Source organism: Ambystoma mexicanum, chromosome 12, assembly GCF_040938575.1.
Source record: "Ambystoma mexicanum isolate Mex_15411 chromosome 12, UKY_AmexF1_1, whole genome shotgun sequence".
Lineage (NCBI taxonomy): Eukaryota > Metazoa > Chordata > Amphibia > Caudata > Ambystomatidae > Ambystoma > Ambystoma mexicanum.
The window spans coordinates 154,330,582-154,344,330 of record NC_090936.1 but is presented as its reverse complement, the minus strand read 5'-3'; the positions used below and the strand labels follow the sequence as shown (position 1 = coordinate 154,344,330).

General features: G+C 43.0%; 1 protein-coding gene across 8 annotated transcripts in view; it reads left to right on the top strand.

The window, feature by feature from the left end:
* BICD1 (BICD cargo adaptor 1) overlaps positions 1-13,749 on the top strand; it is a 1,084,974-nt gene that overhangs the window by 650,084 nt on the left and 421,141 nt on the right. For all 8 annotated transcript variants that reach the window (XM_069628212.1, XM_069628214.1, XM_069628217.1 and 5 more), the window contains exon 5: positions 10,372-11,466. In XM_069628212.1, the coding sequence (XP_069484313.1) occupies positions 10,372-11,466 (1,095 nt within the window). The remainder of the gene's footprint in view (positions 1-10,371; positions 11,467-13,749) is intronic.

The following is a 13,749-nucleotide window of genomic DNA, read 5'->3' as shown; positions in this document are numbered from 1 at the left end:
AGACAACATAGCAAATCGTCGCTGGGCAATATCATTTTCCAGCTGAAGGGAGCACACATTATTGGGATTGCAAGTATGAAAGGTTGCATTCGGTCCTGTGACATACAACTCTTTGAGCAGGCGTACAGCCCACTGAGCTACATAAGATATCATCTGCAATTTCGAGTACTCTGCTCTGCTTCTCTTTTCAAGCTTTTCACTTATCCCAGGTCACTCCCACCTCTCCTTGTTTCCTCTCCTTCTCTTTCTCACATGCATCCCAGTTCCCTTCCCGATTGTGCTTCCTTCTCACACTGACGTCCCTCACATCTGCTGCCCTTGATGCCCAGTCGGCCCATAACTCTTGCCGTCTCCGATCCTGTCTTATTTATTTGCCTGATCTCTTCTCTGCTTGATGTACTCTTCGCCTGACCACTGTCTGTTTTACATCCAGCTCCGGGCTGCCTCTTGCTGTCTTTCGCCATGTCCGCAATATGCCCCCCAGTCCCTCGTTCCATCTACATGATCAGTCATGGGCTTCAGCAAGTTAAGTGTCCACAAAGAATTTAACATGGCATTTCGGTGCTGGACTGCCCTTGTGGGCGGGGCAAAGAATGATATGCAAATTCCACCTTTGTGAAAAGTACAGGGAGAAAAAGCGATGGCTGTGGACTCTCAAAGTGGGAAAAAAGCACAGAACAGGTTATCATGCTGTGGTGGCTGTTCCTCGTGAGGGACGGCCGGGTGGGCTTGGGTCGTGCGCCACGCTGCACAGTAAGAATTCGACGGAGCCAGGAGTGTTCTTAACATTTCTGTATTCTATCTCCTTCAAACACGTACTGACTCACCCATCCCGCACCCCGTCACTTCCCTCCTTGCCCCCGTCCCGCCCCATCCCGCCCATCTGCCCCGGAACACAAACGTCAACATGACACAGGCCATGATCTTTCTAGAGAGGGGCGCCTGCCTGCTACCTTTTTTGGATATTGTGTCCCATGCTGTGCCAATGGAAAATCCCCTCTTAATCCTATACACCGAGCAACTGAAGTTTGCATTCCCTATCAAGCTTGTGTTCCTATCTACTGGTGTAGGAACGAGATCTAAAAATAGATCTGCTGACTGTGGCGAGTGCAGAGCAGGCTTCCAGGCAAATGATAGCAGAGTAGCATCTAATAGACACTGTCTGCCGGGTACTGCCAGCGGCGTCTGGCCTTTTCCTTTCAACACTTATATTATCATGTACACTTCCGAAATGTTAAACGCACAACATGTAATTATGCAAATAGACGTATCCATTACTTCCCAAGGACCTTAATGAAGAGATTCCCTCCCTGCATGGAAAGAGAAAGCCAGGAAGGGGTGACTCTCGCTCCCTGATAAGTCATTTGGATCATTACGTTCCTTCAGCCTACCAGTGAGGGGGCACCAACCCACAGCGTGCACGAGAAGGGGGCGGGGATAGGGGATGGGGTGGTGCCCCCTCACTGATAGGCTGAAGGAACGTAATGATCCAATTGATTTATCAGGGAGCGAGAGTCACCCCTCCCTGGCTTTCTCTTTCCATGCATGGAGGGAATCTCTTCATTAAGGTCCGTGGGAAGCAATGGATACGTCAATTTGCATAATTACATGTTTTGCGTTTAACATTTCGGAAGTGTACATGATAATATAAGTGTTGAAAGGAAAAGGCCACAACACATTCTGAACATTGCGCTCTGCGTGCCCCGTGCCTTTTACAAAGGTGTAACGGGCACCCCTTCAGAAACTGGGGTGCCCTAGTCTCCCCCTCTTCATGGATACTGCTGATTGGATCAATCCCTGTGTAATCTCTGGTGAGAATATTTGACTCATTTTTTATACCACTGATTTTGTATTCTTTAATGCTATGAAAACCCCCCCTATCGGCTAGCAGTTCGCCCCAGTATCCGCTCAATGTGGCATTTCTTCTGGTACTACCTTTCCCAGCATGCAATATTTGGGTAAAAAGAACAGTTCAATGTCTGATGCCTCTCACATCTAACAATGGTGAATGCTTGTTGTCTGGAAAAAAGTGATTTAAATTCCCCAATCCATATCATCCGCATTAGTTCCTTGTTATCTGGGAGACTCTTTCTGGCTCACCGTCTTTTTATTTTCTTCTATTTCTCAGAACTCACTCTCCAAGCATCCAGATGCTACACCCTGCTTGTAAACATGGCATTCGGTTTGATCCTGGCGTTTTTTACGCTTCACTCCCATTACCCATCTTTACTTCTTTGAAAGGAGGAGATTCTCTCTTTCTCTCTCCCTCTCGCTCTCTCCCCCTCTCTCTTTCTCTCTCTCTCTCCCTCCCTCTCTCTCTCTCTTTCTCTCTCTCTCTCAGCAGGACATATGTTCACTCCTACTCCTTCTTCAGTTTCCAGGCTTTGCTTCATTGTTTGTGCGTGCACCTTCTGGTCCTTGTTGAGGTTGGTGTGGTGGCCACCCTTTTCCTCCCGGCGTCCTCTTCATCTCTCCTTATGGCAAAACAGTCCTTCACTTCCCGCTTCGACTCTCATTTGGTGCAGCATTCTCACCCTTTTGGCAAAGGTATTTAGCTGGTATGTCTGTGGTTCCTTCTATACTCTGAGGTTTGCTGCCTCGTCTTCACAGCGCTTGTATCCATCATGGAGCTGGCTTTCTCCTCCCCCGCTGCTGAGATCCTCTCACCATCTAAGGTTTATAGACTACCTCTCTCAGTGCACTCCCTTCATAATTGTTCTCATGCCCCTGCTCCCCTCCCCTCGCCAGCACCTTCACAGCTGAATTGCATGACCCCTTTCCACTGTTCAGCTTGGCTTCTTAAATTGGCTGAAGTACCACTCCTGGGGTCAAGTGATCATGGGCAAGAAAGAAAATACAGAGCTGACTTCTTCCTGTGATTTGCAGGTGTTGATTGTCTATTTAATAACCCACCTTGTCCTTTACCTTCCCCATCTCCAACTAGTTCTCAAAAAAAATGGTGAAGAATCAGAGGATATCAGCATTTAAGTGACTCTTTCCACATGTGCTCATTGATTGGTATCATCCCCATGAAAGTGACACCAGGTTGATATAAATAAGTATAAATCAGGCCGACCGCTCACAAAACTTCATGCAAATGCTACTGTGGAAGGCATTGTAGGGGCTGTAGAAGATACGCGTACGACACGACAATCTCCAGCAAAATCACCTCATTTATGGAACCCATACTACAGCCGCCTAACATTGGAGTCCAAGCTGAATCCATGTTAGAAATGCATGGTGTACCAGACCATGTGGACCACCATGTCTAACCCAGTGGATAATAATTCTCCCCTTAACGCGTGCTTAAACCTACAAAGGGATTCCATAGGAGAGTCTTTACAAGCTTTGAATAAGGCTATAATCGGTATTGCCTTAACTAACTCTTCTTACTTATCTAAGTCTCCCAACTTGGTGCGCATATTAGACATTGTGTATGCCTCATCAGCTATATATGATACTTCTTCCTCCTCGGACTCTATTGATTCCTCTATGCTGGAATCCATTACAGACATGGAATCTATGAGTATGCTCAAGGCAATGCTATCACTATTAAATAGTTTATATAGTGACCAGCAAATACTAAAATCTGGATTGACAAAATTAATAGATGTGGTGTTGGAAGCTCGCAAACAAGATTCAAGCCAGAGGACTGATCATATAAGACCAGCGGTAGAAAATTACAAAAAGTGGTCATACGATTCTCTGGACTTAGAAAAAATTATTCCTATTCAACAAGTGTCTCATACCGAGGTAACAGAAATAAATGTTCTAGGAAAGGTGAACAACAGCACTGCTACTCAAGCCAGCCTTGCGTATAATCAGCATAAAGGAAGCAAGGAACAACTTCCACTTAATAAACGTGAACTTGTGAGAAGGCAAAACAAGAGGAAGCGAAGAGCTGAATTAAGACAGCAATGGGCAAATATTGATCAATCAACAGCATTGATTACTGAGCCAATTGCTAAATCCTTGCCTGCACTTGGATTGACCCAGGGACCGTTAGCTACCACACAATTAGAATTGTCAAGCCGATTCAGCTCCTTGACCACGGATTTGGACTACTCTGATACTAAACAGCCAACGTTTCATGTACAAAAGGAACTTTGGGCACATGGCTATCTAAACATGGAACCCGCTTGACGTCTGACTCACAGAATGAGGACTGTTATAATAGCTACACATTTGTTAGTGAGCCTACTAAGCCCGAAATCCTGACCCAGAGCGAAACATGCTTCAAAAATATGGTATATGAAGTTTTAGCCACTGATAGTAGCGTCTTTTTAAATCGATCTCGAATATTTCACATTTTTCATAGTATCCCCCAGTTGCAATTAATTTCATCTAAAGGTTTTGTCCAAGTTGAACCTCCACTTAGCTACAAAGAGGCAAACTAGATATTAGTTAATCTGGTCTCACCGTTTCTTGTCGAATTCATTATGTCCAATTCACAATCATTTCTTAGAGGAGGTTATCACCTTGGGCGGGTACCAGAACCAGTTCATAAACATGTAGTGCCTTATGCTGAGTAGAAGAAAAGAACATCAGACTGCCCCTAAAGTGGGGGACTAGAGAACATTATGGGTACGTTGATTTTAGCCCTACAGGTTATCACTGACTTTTTAGATAAACCTACGAAGGGAAATGCTCTAATAAGACGAGTGTGACCAACATGCTCTGCACAAGATACTTTAGAAAATAAGCACTGGAATACCCAGGGTTATAATTCTTTTATTACTAATCCAACTGGTCAAAGATTGTTCAGGCAATCAGATCTTTTTCTTTTGCAAGAAACATGGTTGGCAAAGGAATTTTACCTAGACGGATACCTTGTTCTACAGAAAGCCCCAATAGTTCAATCAGCTGGTAGGCCCTCAGGTGGCCTTATCATTGGAGCCAAAAACGACTTGACATTGGAAGAGTATAATCCTAAATCTGAATTTATATATGTGCTTGCCCGAATTATCTATTCTAGGGTCCATATCCCCTTTGGTAGCATATTAATTGTTAATATTTATGATCCTCTTTGTAATGAAAACACTGAAAAAATCATTCTACATCTATAAACGATATTAAGTGAATAGCTCATAACCATCCCGGGAGGCACTTTTTTAGTTATGGGCGATCTTTTCAAAGGCATCCCTCTAGGTCGACCAACCATGCTAAAGACGCAGGGGTCCATTTCAGTAAAAATGTACACAAGGTCAGGACATTTGATATGGGCATGGATCAGGAATATACTAATTATGTAATTGGCAGATGGGAAGAATTTATTTTTAGTTGGAAACTTCTACAAATATATATCAACATTGTTTCAACAAATATTAGACTGTATACATGGACCAATGGTAAACACTACTCTTGGATTGAGTACATTTTAATCCAGGATGATCTCCTAAATACATACAACATTTGGAGCTTATTCCTAACACCCCTAGCAACCACTCTGAAAAATAAAATAAGTATTTCCATTGGTGTGCCCAAGAATTCAGTGTGTTTACCTGGTACCTACAATACAAAAAAAATCATTACATCGTATTATTTGGTCAAAAAAGAATGTTGAAAAATTCCCTAGGAAAACAAAGGATATAATAGCTTATTCCTTCAAAATCTTGATTGTAGACCTCAAAGAGTATTATGATCAAATTGAAATAATGGTAGAAGGGTTATGTAAAAGCTCATAAAAAAGTACCTCTACCATTATTAGACCTGGCCACATCTATGACCTCGCTATTGCTTCAAAAAAGAATGAATATAGAAGGAGAGTATTAGATATAAATAAGCAATCACTCCCTATAACTGCTACTGAATCCAACCTAACCAAGTTTAAAACAGATTATAGGAACTGGACTCGAGCCCATAAACAATCGATGGCCACCATAAAGTGGCATTTGATGTATAACTCACTATGGCACCACGCAGCATTTATAATCGCCATACAACTATCATTAATAAGAATGAAATTAATCCTATATCTGCAAAAACTTGGATGAAAAAATATGATCATACCTAGGAGAGGGATTTGTAATTCTAGCTGAAGACATTGAACAAAGCTTTATTAAATTAAGACGCTCTAGAGCTCCAGGACCAGATACAGTTGCAAATATAGTTTACAAAGCTAATCCAAGTGGATGGTCTATGATTTTTGGAAATATTTTCTCTGCAAAAATGAATACTGGCCTCATCCCTAATACTTGGAAAAAGTCCATCCTTATTCCTATTTATAAGAAAAGGCAGAGAGCATTAGCTGAAAACTACTGATTTTAGCAACAATCGATTCCCTGTCGAAATATTTTTGCCAATTTATTTTAAAGCGAGTCAATAATTGAATAACAACTAATAATATGCTATAAAAAAAAGACAGCTTTCTTAAAGGGATTGGATTTGCACGCGCAAAAAAATGGAGTCCTTATATGTCTCTTTTATAGATTATAAGAAGGCATTCAATACGTTGAATAAACAGAGACTATGGCTAAAATTATTTCAGAAGGGACTTGATTATACTACACTACATTTTATCATGGCATTCTATTCAGATACTATGGCCCTGATGTGAATTGACCAAGAAGTGGGCCGGGGGATGCCATCCCAACAAACCATATCTTAAAGCAAGGATGCACTGTAGCCCCAGTGTTATTCAATCTGTACCTAACAGAACTAGAAGATTAATTATATAATTGACATAATTTCCCCCTGAAATCGGAAATTAGACCTTTAGTTGGTTGTACTTTGGAGATGATACAGTCATTTTAGACCGTGCTCCAATAGGACTCCAACGTAGCTTGAAAACTCTACAAGATTACTCTAAGGTCAATGGTTTAAATGTTAATTTAGGGAAAAGCAAAATCATGGTTATTTATGGAAAGAAGGATGCCAGAACTAAGAATATTTTGTGGAAAATCAAGGGAACATCAATTGAAATTTTATCCCGATATGTCTATTGTGGTATGCCCATTTATGACTCTTTTAATTTTAAATGGATGGCTAATGACATTACGTGTAACATTACAAATACATTCTATGCGACTAAGTCATTCATAACCCATGGGTGGGGGCTTCTCAACGGAAGGCCATTTAAACATCTTTAATGCTTGCATTGTCCCTAGAATTCTTTATGGATTAGATATCTTCCAAGCTAGAGAACTTGATTGGTTAAGGGTGCTTGGAAGACCAATCTGGCAAAATGCTTTTGGGGTTCTTCCGAATACCATTGTTGAGGCCCTAGTAATGAATTGGGACTCCCGTCCATGCTTACTCCCTGTAAGATAAAACTGAGTGTATTCCACCTGCAAATCCTGGATTATAGAGCAAAGAACGAAAACATGTATGGCCTATTTAAAGATATGTTGGATTTAGATACCCCGACTGGGATACTGAAGAAATGGCCTTGTGACATTAAGAATTTTAATATGTCTACAGGGGTTATAGCAGAGTTCCCTAGAAATGTCGGTCTTGACATCAAGCAGATAAAGAAAAAGGTTTCGAATGGCACAGGATACACAACATTGACTATTTAGCCACTAAGTCCAACCCTTTAAATATATTTATAGTGCACGAAATAGCAAGATCCGAGGTTTTATTATGAGGATCCAATTCTATCAACTGCCTACCATGGAAAGACTGGGCAGCTGGTTGAAGATTCTTCACGAGGAAAGACTGGGCCGTATTTGTTCATCTCATATTGAAACACCACGCCATCTACTGACAGCATGCCCGATCTTAATCTATGCATCAAGGGTTATAGTAATGTGGTTATAGACATAACAAGTGTGCACACTGATCAATTTTGGACACACCTTTATTCAGGAGGCAATTTAAAATTAAATGATGCAGCATTTTATTAATGGGAATTGATTAAAAAAGAGTATCTTAAAATCAAAGAATGAACTGAATATGTCAAAATAGTTGTTAATTTTTAAATGCTATGAAATTGAAATACTTATGTTCTTGTTTTTTTAACTTGTATATTGGTGCTATGCTTTATTATTTGACATGAAATTGTTTGTGATATTTTATTATACATTTTTTTGGTTAAATGGTATATTTTACCAATTAACCTTAACACAAAAATGTGATTTATAGAAATATATTTCTTTTATATATGGCTTGTTGTCTGCTTGTTCTTTCACTGTGTTGTAAGCAACAGTGACTTTTATCTAACTTACTGTGGGTCCTTTTTAAAATCTAAAATGCACAAACATCTTGACTTGGGTTGCATTGCAGCTACACAACAGCTTCCTACATGTCCTGCTTTGCTTTTTACTGTGGTTCTCAACTTGCTCCATTCGCTCCCCCTCCTTATTCGAAACACTGAATGTTTTCTGTTGCGCTTACGTCACGTTCATAATCTCTTTTCCCCTCTTGCCCAGTTTTTCAATGCTTTGCATAGAAAGCAGGACACATTGTCCAGAGTGTAATCGCTACTGTGCCTTTTATTGGCAGACAAAGAAAGAGGATTCATGTGCCGACTCTTAAATCCTCTGCGTTACTTGGTTTTCCACATTTCAACGTTTAATTTGTTGTGGAACTGTTAAGAAAGTGTCATTGCTTAAGGCAACTGGCAAGCTACTCACTGGCAACCATGGCTACTAGAAGCTGCCCAGCTACCTGTTGGAGACCTCTAAAATAGAATCTGTCCCCCAATGATTTCAATTGAGGGAACTGCAACTCTCCAGGGGATTCAGAGAGTAGAGAACCGTTGCATGTGGTGGAGGACACTGAGTTATTTGTAATGCAATTACACAGATAAGTATGTATTTTAAGGCACTCGCCTGCTCTTGAGTTCAATACCAGAAACACCTCAATGCAAAGCATCGTCCCCCGCACTCCTAAATTATAATGTTCTGTGGTAGGTCAGAATCAGGACTTGGACAATGGGACATGGTGAAAGGTTCTATTATTGTGTCAGCTTCAAACAATCTTTCCCTGTTAGCTTCACCATTCTAATCAGGAAAGATAGACAAAAGGTGCTTTCATAATGTCCATAAACTAATAACAATTCTACGTCCTAACCTAGTGCAGTCTCTATTCATCAAAGAAAACATCTAAATGACAACAAATTACTCGGGGAGGCGGGGGGTGTTGAGGGGTAGGAATGTGAGGGGCTGGATGCTGGCTTCTTACCACCACTCCTGTTCTTCTCATTGAAGCCTTTTGGCTCACATTTCCAGTTCATGCAAGGCAACTCCTGGGTGCGAGGAACTCTACAAAGAATTCCAGTTCAGGTCTTCCTTCGGATCCTCCCACTCTGGGAGCCTCTCAGTCTTTTCTCTTCCCCCTTCTTTTGGGGTTCTCTCAGTCTTTCATCCCACGCTGAGGTCTTCTTACCCCCACTTCCTCAGGAAATTGCTGTCTTTTCCCCATTCCGGGGTACTTTTCTTGATCACTTCCCCTATTCTCTCTTTTTCCCCACATTGAGGCTCTAAGCCTGTTCAGTCCCCAGTCTGGGATGTCTGTTTCCTTTCCCCACTATGGGGCTCTCCTTGTTGTCACTCCTCCTTCTGGAGTGTTTTCTGTTTAACCCCACTCTGGGTCTCTTCTTTGTTTCACTGCCTACTCTGGAATACTTTGTTTCTTTCTCTTTTGACTGCCCCCCCATTACCATGCAGCCACCACGTACCTGCTTGCTTCTTGGGGTGCTCCATGGGATGGGCATCAAGTTGGGCAAGTTCGTCGGTTACATTACAACCACTGGTGTGACTTTTCAGCTGTGCTCGCCTTCGGTTTTCGGAGGCCTTTATTTCTCAGGTTCAGGGCTTCCAGGTTGGTAGGGAGTCACTTGTGCGACCTGTCCGCCAGGCTGCGTGCCAGCTGGGAAAGGCTCTTCCCCCCTCTCTCTGTCGCGGCTCTGTAGGATGTGCGGTCTCACTTATGCTGTGGGCCAGCTGCGCTCCACCATGGCCATGCAAGGCCTTCTTGCCCCTGCAGCCTCTCGCGACTGCTCCGGCATGCCTGCCCCCAGCGTTTCTCTCCCCTCTCAAGTGCGCATCCTCCCATGGATGGCTGATACCGACAATCTCTTGCTCGCCGGCATGCCTCCATCCTTTCAAGGTGCTGCTATTAAATTCTGCAGGCTTACCATAACTAACCTGTGATTGATTGGCGATAGTACACCCCTCCAGTGGGCTGATTCCTTCGTTTATACTCTGTCTTGGCAGATATTGGGCACAGGTGACGATCTCCTTGGAATCATCAAGCTACTCTGTTATTCTCTGTCTACTTTTGTAGGTTGATTTTTTTCCTGTATAATATTTAATAACTCAGTCAAATGTTCCATGATTGTGAATAGCTTGGTTTGTGGACATGAAATAGAGATTTGCGTGAATATTTGTTTTTTCTTGCTCTAATTTTGATATTTTCTTTGCATTGCAGGTGGAGCGGGAAAAGGCCATGCTCTTGACCAACCTGCAGGAGTCCCAAACTCAGCTGGAGCACACGCAAGGGGCGCTAACAAAGCAGCACGAGCAGGTGCATCGGCTGACGGAACACGTCAATTCCATGAGGATGCTGAATACCGACAAGGAGCTCAAAGGGGAAATGGACTGTTCCAAAGCCATAGACACAGGGGAAGGCACTCACGACTACGATGTGGACATTAATGGTCTGGAGATTCTAGAGTGCAAATACAAGGTGGCTGTCACAGAAGTGATTGACCTGAAAGCCGAACTCAAAGCCTTGAAGGAAAAGTACAGTAAGTATGTGGAAAACTATACAGAAGAAAAGGCAAAGTTTGCATCTAGGGTTCAAATGTATGAGGAACAGGTGACAAGGATGGATAAAGACAGTAAGGAAAGTCATGAGAAACTGATGAGCATGGAGAAAGAACTGCACATGATGACAAGCATAGCGAATGAAAACCATAACACCCTCAACACAGCCCAGGATGAGCTGGTGACATTCAGCGAGGAGCTCGCGCAGCTCTATCATCACGTGTGTCTTTGCAACAATGAAACGCCTAACAGGGTCATGTTAGACTACTACAGGCAATGCAGAGTAACGCGCAGCGGAAGTCTGAAAGGTCCTGATGATCCCAAAGGTCTCCTGTCCCCACGGCTCACCCGAAGAGGCATGGCATCCCCGGTCGAGGCAAAGAGTCCATCTGACCTAGTTCTCAAAGACACTCCGGATGCCGGTAAGGAACAAAGTTCACCCAAAATACCAACCATCTCACCCGTCATCACAGCCCCTCCCTCATCCCCGGTCTCGGACGCTAGCGACATTCGCAAGGAGCCCATGAACATTTACAACCTTAATGCCATCATCAGGGACCAGATCAAGCACTTGCAGAAGGCGGTGGACCGGTCCTTGCAGCTGTCTCGCCAGCGGGCGGCAGCAAGGGAACTTGTGCCCATGATTGACAAGGACAAGGAGTCCTTACTGGAGGAGATCCTGAAACTCAAGTCGCTGCTGAGTACGAAGCGGGAGCAAATCGCAACCCTTAGAGCGGTTTTAAAAGCTAACAAACAGGTACCAGCTATAGATTTTATTTATTTGTACAGGGATCTGTAATGTTGGACTGCAATATTCTGTATGCCACTTGACAGTTTATTTAAGCACCAGCCATCCCTCTCCAAAGTCAAGAGATGATATCACCTTTCAATTTGTTTTAATCACTATGTCATTGTTGCAAGAGTTGTCTGATCAAGGGGAGAATGGGACACCAAAAATGTGATAATTTATGCTCATGAGCCTCATTTTGTCCCCAAAAGTAGTCTTGCTTTTTGTAATACCCATTATTGACAAGTATTGAGAACAACGTAGGACCATGGATGTGTCCCAAGGAATGGAGGGGAGGCTTCTTTCATCCTAATTGATGATTATGGATATTATAATCTGAATTCCTACTAAAAAGTAACAGCCTCTATTAGTTCTATATAAATGAACTCATTATCGGGGTGTGGCTTTCTAAATCGTCAATGTACTAATACCATTTGGAATTCCATTAACAATGTCCATTAGGACCTTGCACCAAAAAACTTGCAAGCATCCCTTCCTAATCCGAGGATAGTGGACACGCTGATACTCATTTATTTAATGAAAGGCACTCTGCACACACTTAAATCGGATTTAGTGCACCTGACAAAATCCAATATCCCAATAAGAAGATACATTATTAATGCATAATATTATAATATATGTTTTAAGTGCAAGCCATCTCCGGCGCCATGGGGCTCTGCATAGGGCATAGAGCAAAACATTGGTAGTGAGAATTTTATAAGTCATCAAATAAACATCAGTAGTCATTATTACTGTACAGTGTACAGATGGGGTGTTCACAAGGTGTTGGTGGAAGGGCCAGTCTTCAGTTCTTTCCTAAACTGAAGAAGACTGGGAGCAGTTCAGATCGCAACCAGGATGGCGTTCCAGAGAAACAGAATGTAACATTAGAAGGACTTTTTTTTCTAGATTCCTCTTTGTGAGATAGTATAGTTTCCAGGCGGGCCATGGTCTTACTGAGAGATGACCGTGTGCCACCCGGTGTTTTTAGATTGGTCATCAGGTAGGCTGGTTTACTGGCATGCCACCCAGTGTTTTTAGATTGGTCATCAGGTAGGCTGGTTTACTGGCATGCCACACAGTGTTTTTAGAATGGTCATCAGGTAGGCTGGTTTACTGGCATGCCACCCAGTGTTTTTAGAATGGTCATCAGGTAGGCTGGTTTACTGGCATGCCACCTGGTGTTTTTACTGGCATGCCACCCAGTGTTTTTAGATTGGTCATCAGGTAGGCTGGTTTACTGGCATGCCACCCAGTGTTTTTAGATTGGTCATCAGGTAGGCTGGTTTACTGGCATGCCACCCGGTGTTTTTAGAATGGTCATCAGGTAGGCTGGTTTACTGGCATGCCACCTGGTGTTTTTAGAATGGTCATCAGGTAGGCTGGTTTACTGGCATGCCACCTGGTGTTTTTAGAATGGTCATCAGGTAGGCTGGTTTACTGGGATGCCACCTGGTGTTTTTAGAATTGTCATCAGGTAGGCTGGTTTACTGGCATGCCACCCAGTGTTTTTAGATTGGTCATCAGGTAGGCTGCTTTACTGGCAGTGGTTGTCTTGTAGGTGCGACATGCACTTTGAACCACTTCCTAGGCAGGATGGGGAGCCTGTGTAAAACAAAAAGAAATTTTTACAAAGAAGCTCTAAATACCAAATGGAAGATCAAGCAAAAATGGCTACGGCGGGCCCCGTCATCCCACCAAATAGTGAAATGCTGTCAGATCATCAGGGGATGCACAATGAAAATGTATGTCTATGGAATCTCACAGAGGACGATTTGCATATATTGTGTGTGTTCTTAACCTTGATTACATTTTACAACAGGTGGTTGGATGTTCCCAGGCCTAGGAATGGCCAGCGTTCTGCACTGCTAAGAACCAGTCAAAGTTAGAAAGTATAGACTAGAGTGTGGAGCTAGATGGCCCATTCCTTGCAGTCAGGAATCCCCTGGCGCTTGGCGTGCAACCAGGCACCCCCTACCGCCTGGTGTTGCATGCAGCCACGCATCCCTTGCCACTGGGTTGTTGAATGATATGATATGATGGGTTATTTATAACACGCTTAATATCCAGAGGTTTCTAAGCATGAACCCAGGGATCGAACCTGTGTTGCTCCGTGTCGTCTTGCTTCCAAGGCAAGAACGTTGCCCCTGAGCTATCCTCCCGAGAATGTACATCTGTAGGATGCAGTGGGAAAATGTGGTCATTTCTCTGATATAGAGTGCGGGCTTAGAGAACGGCGTGTACTGTGCAAAC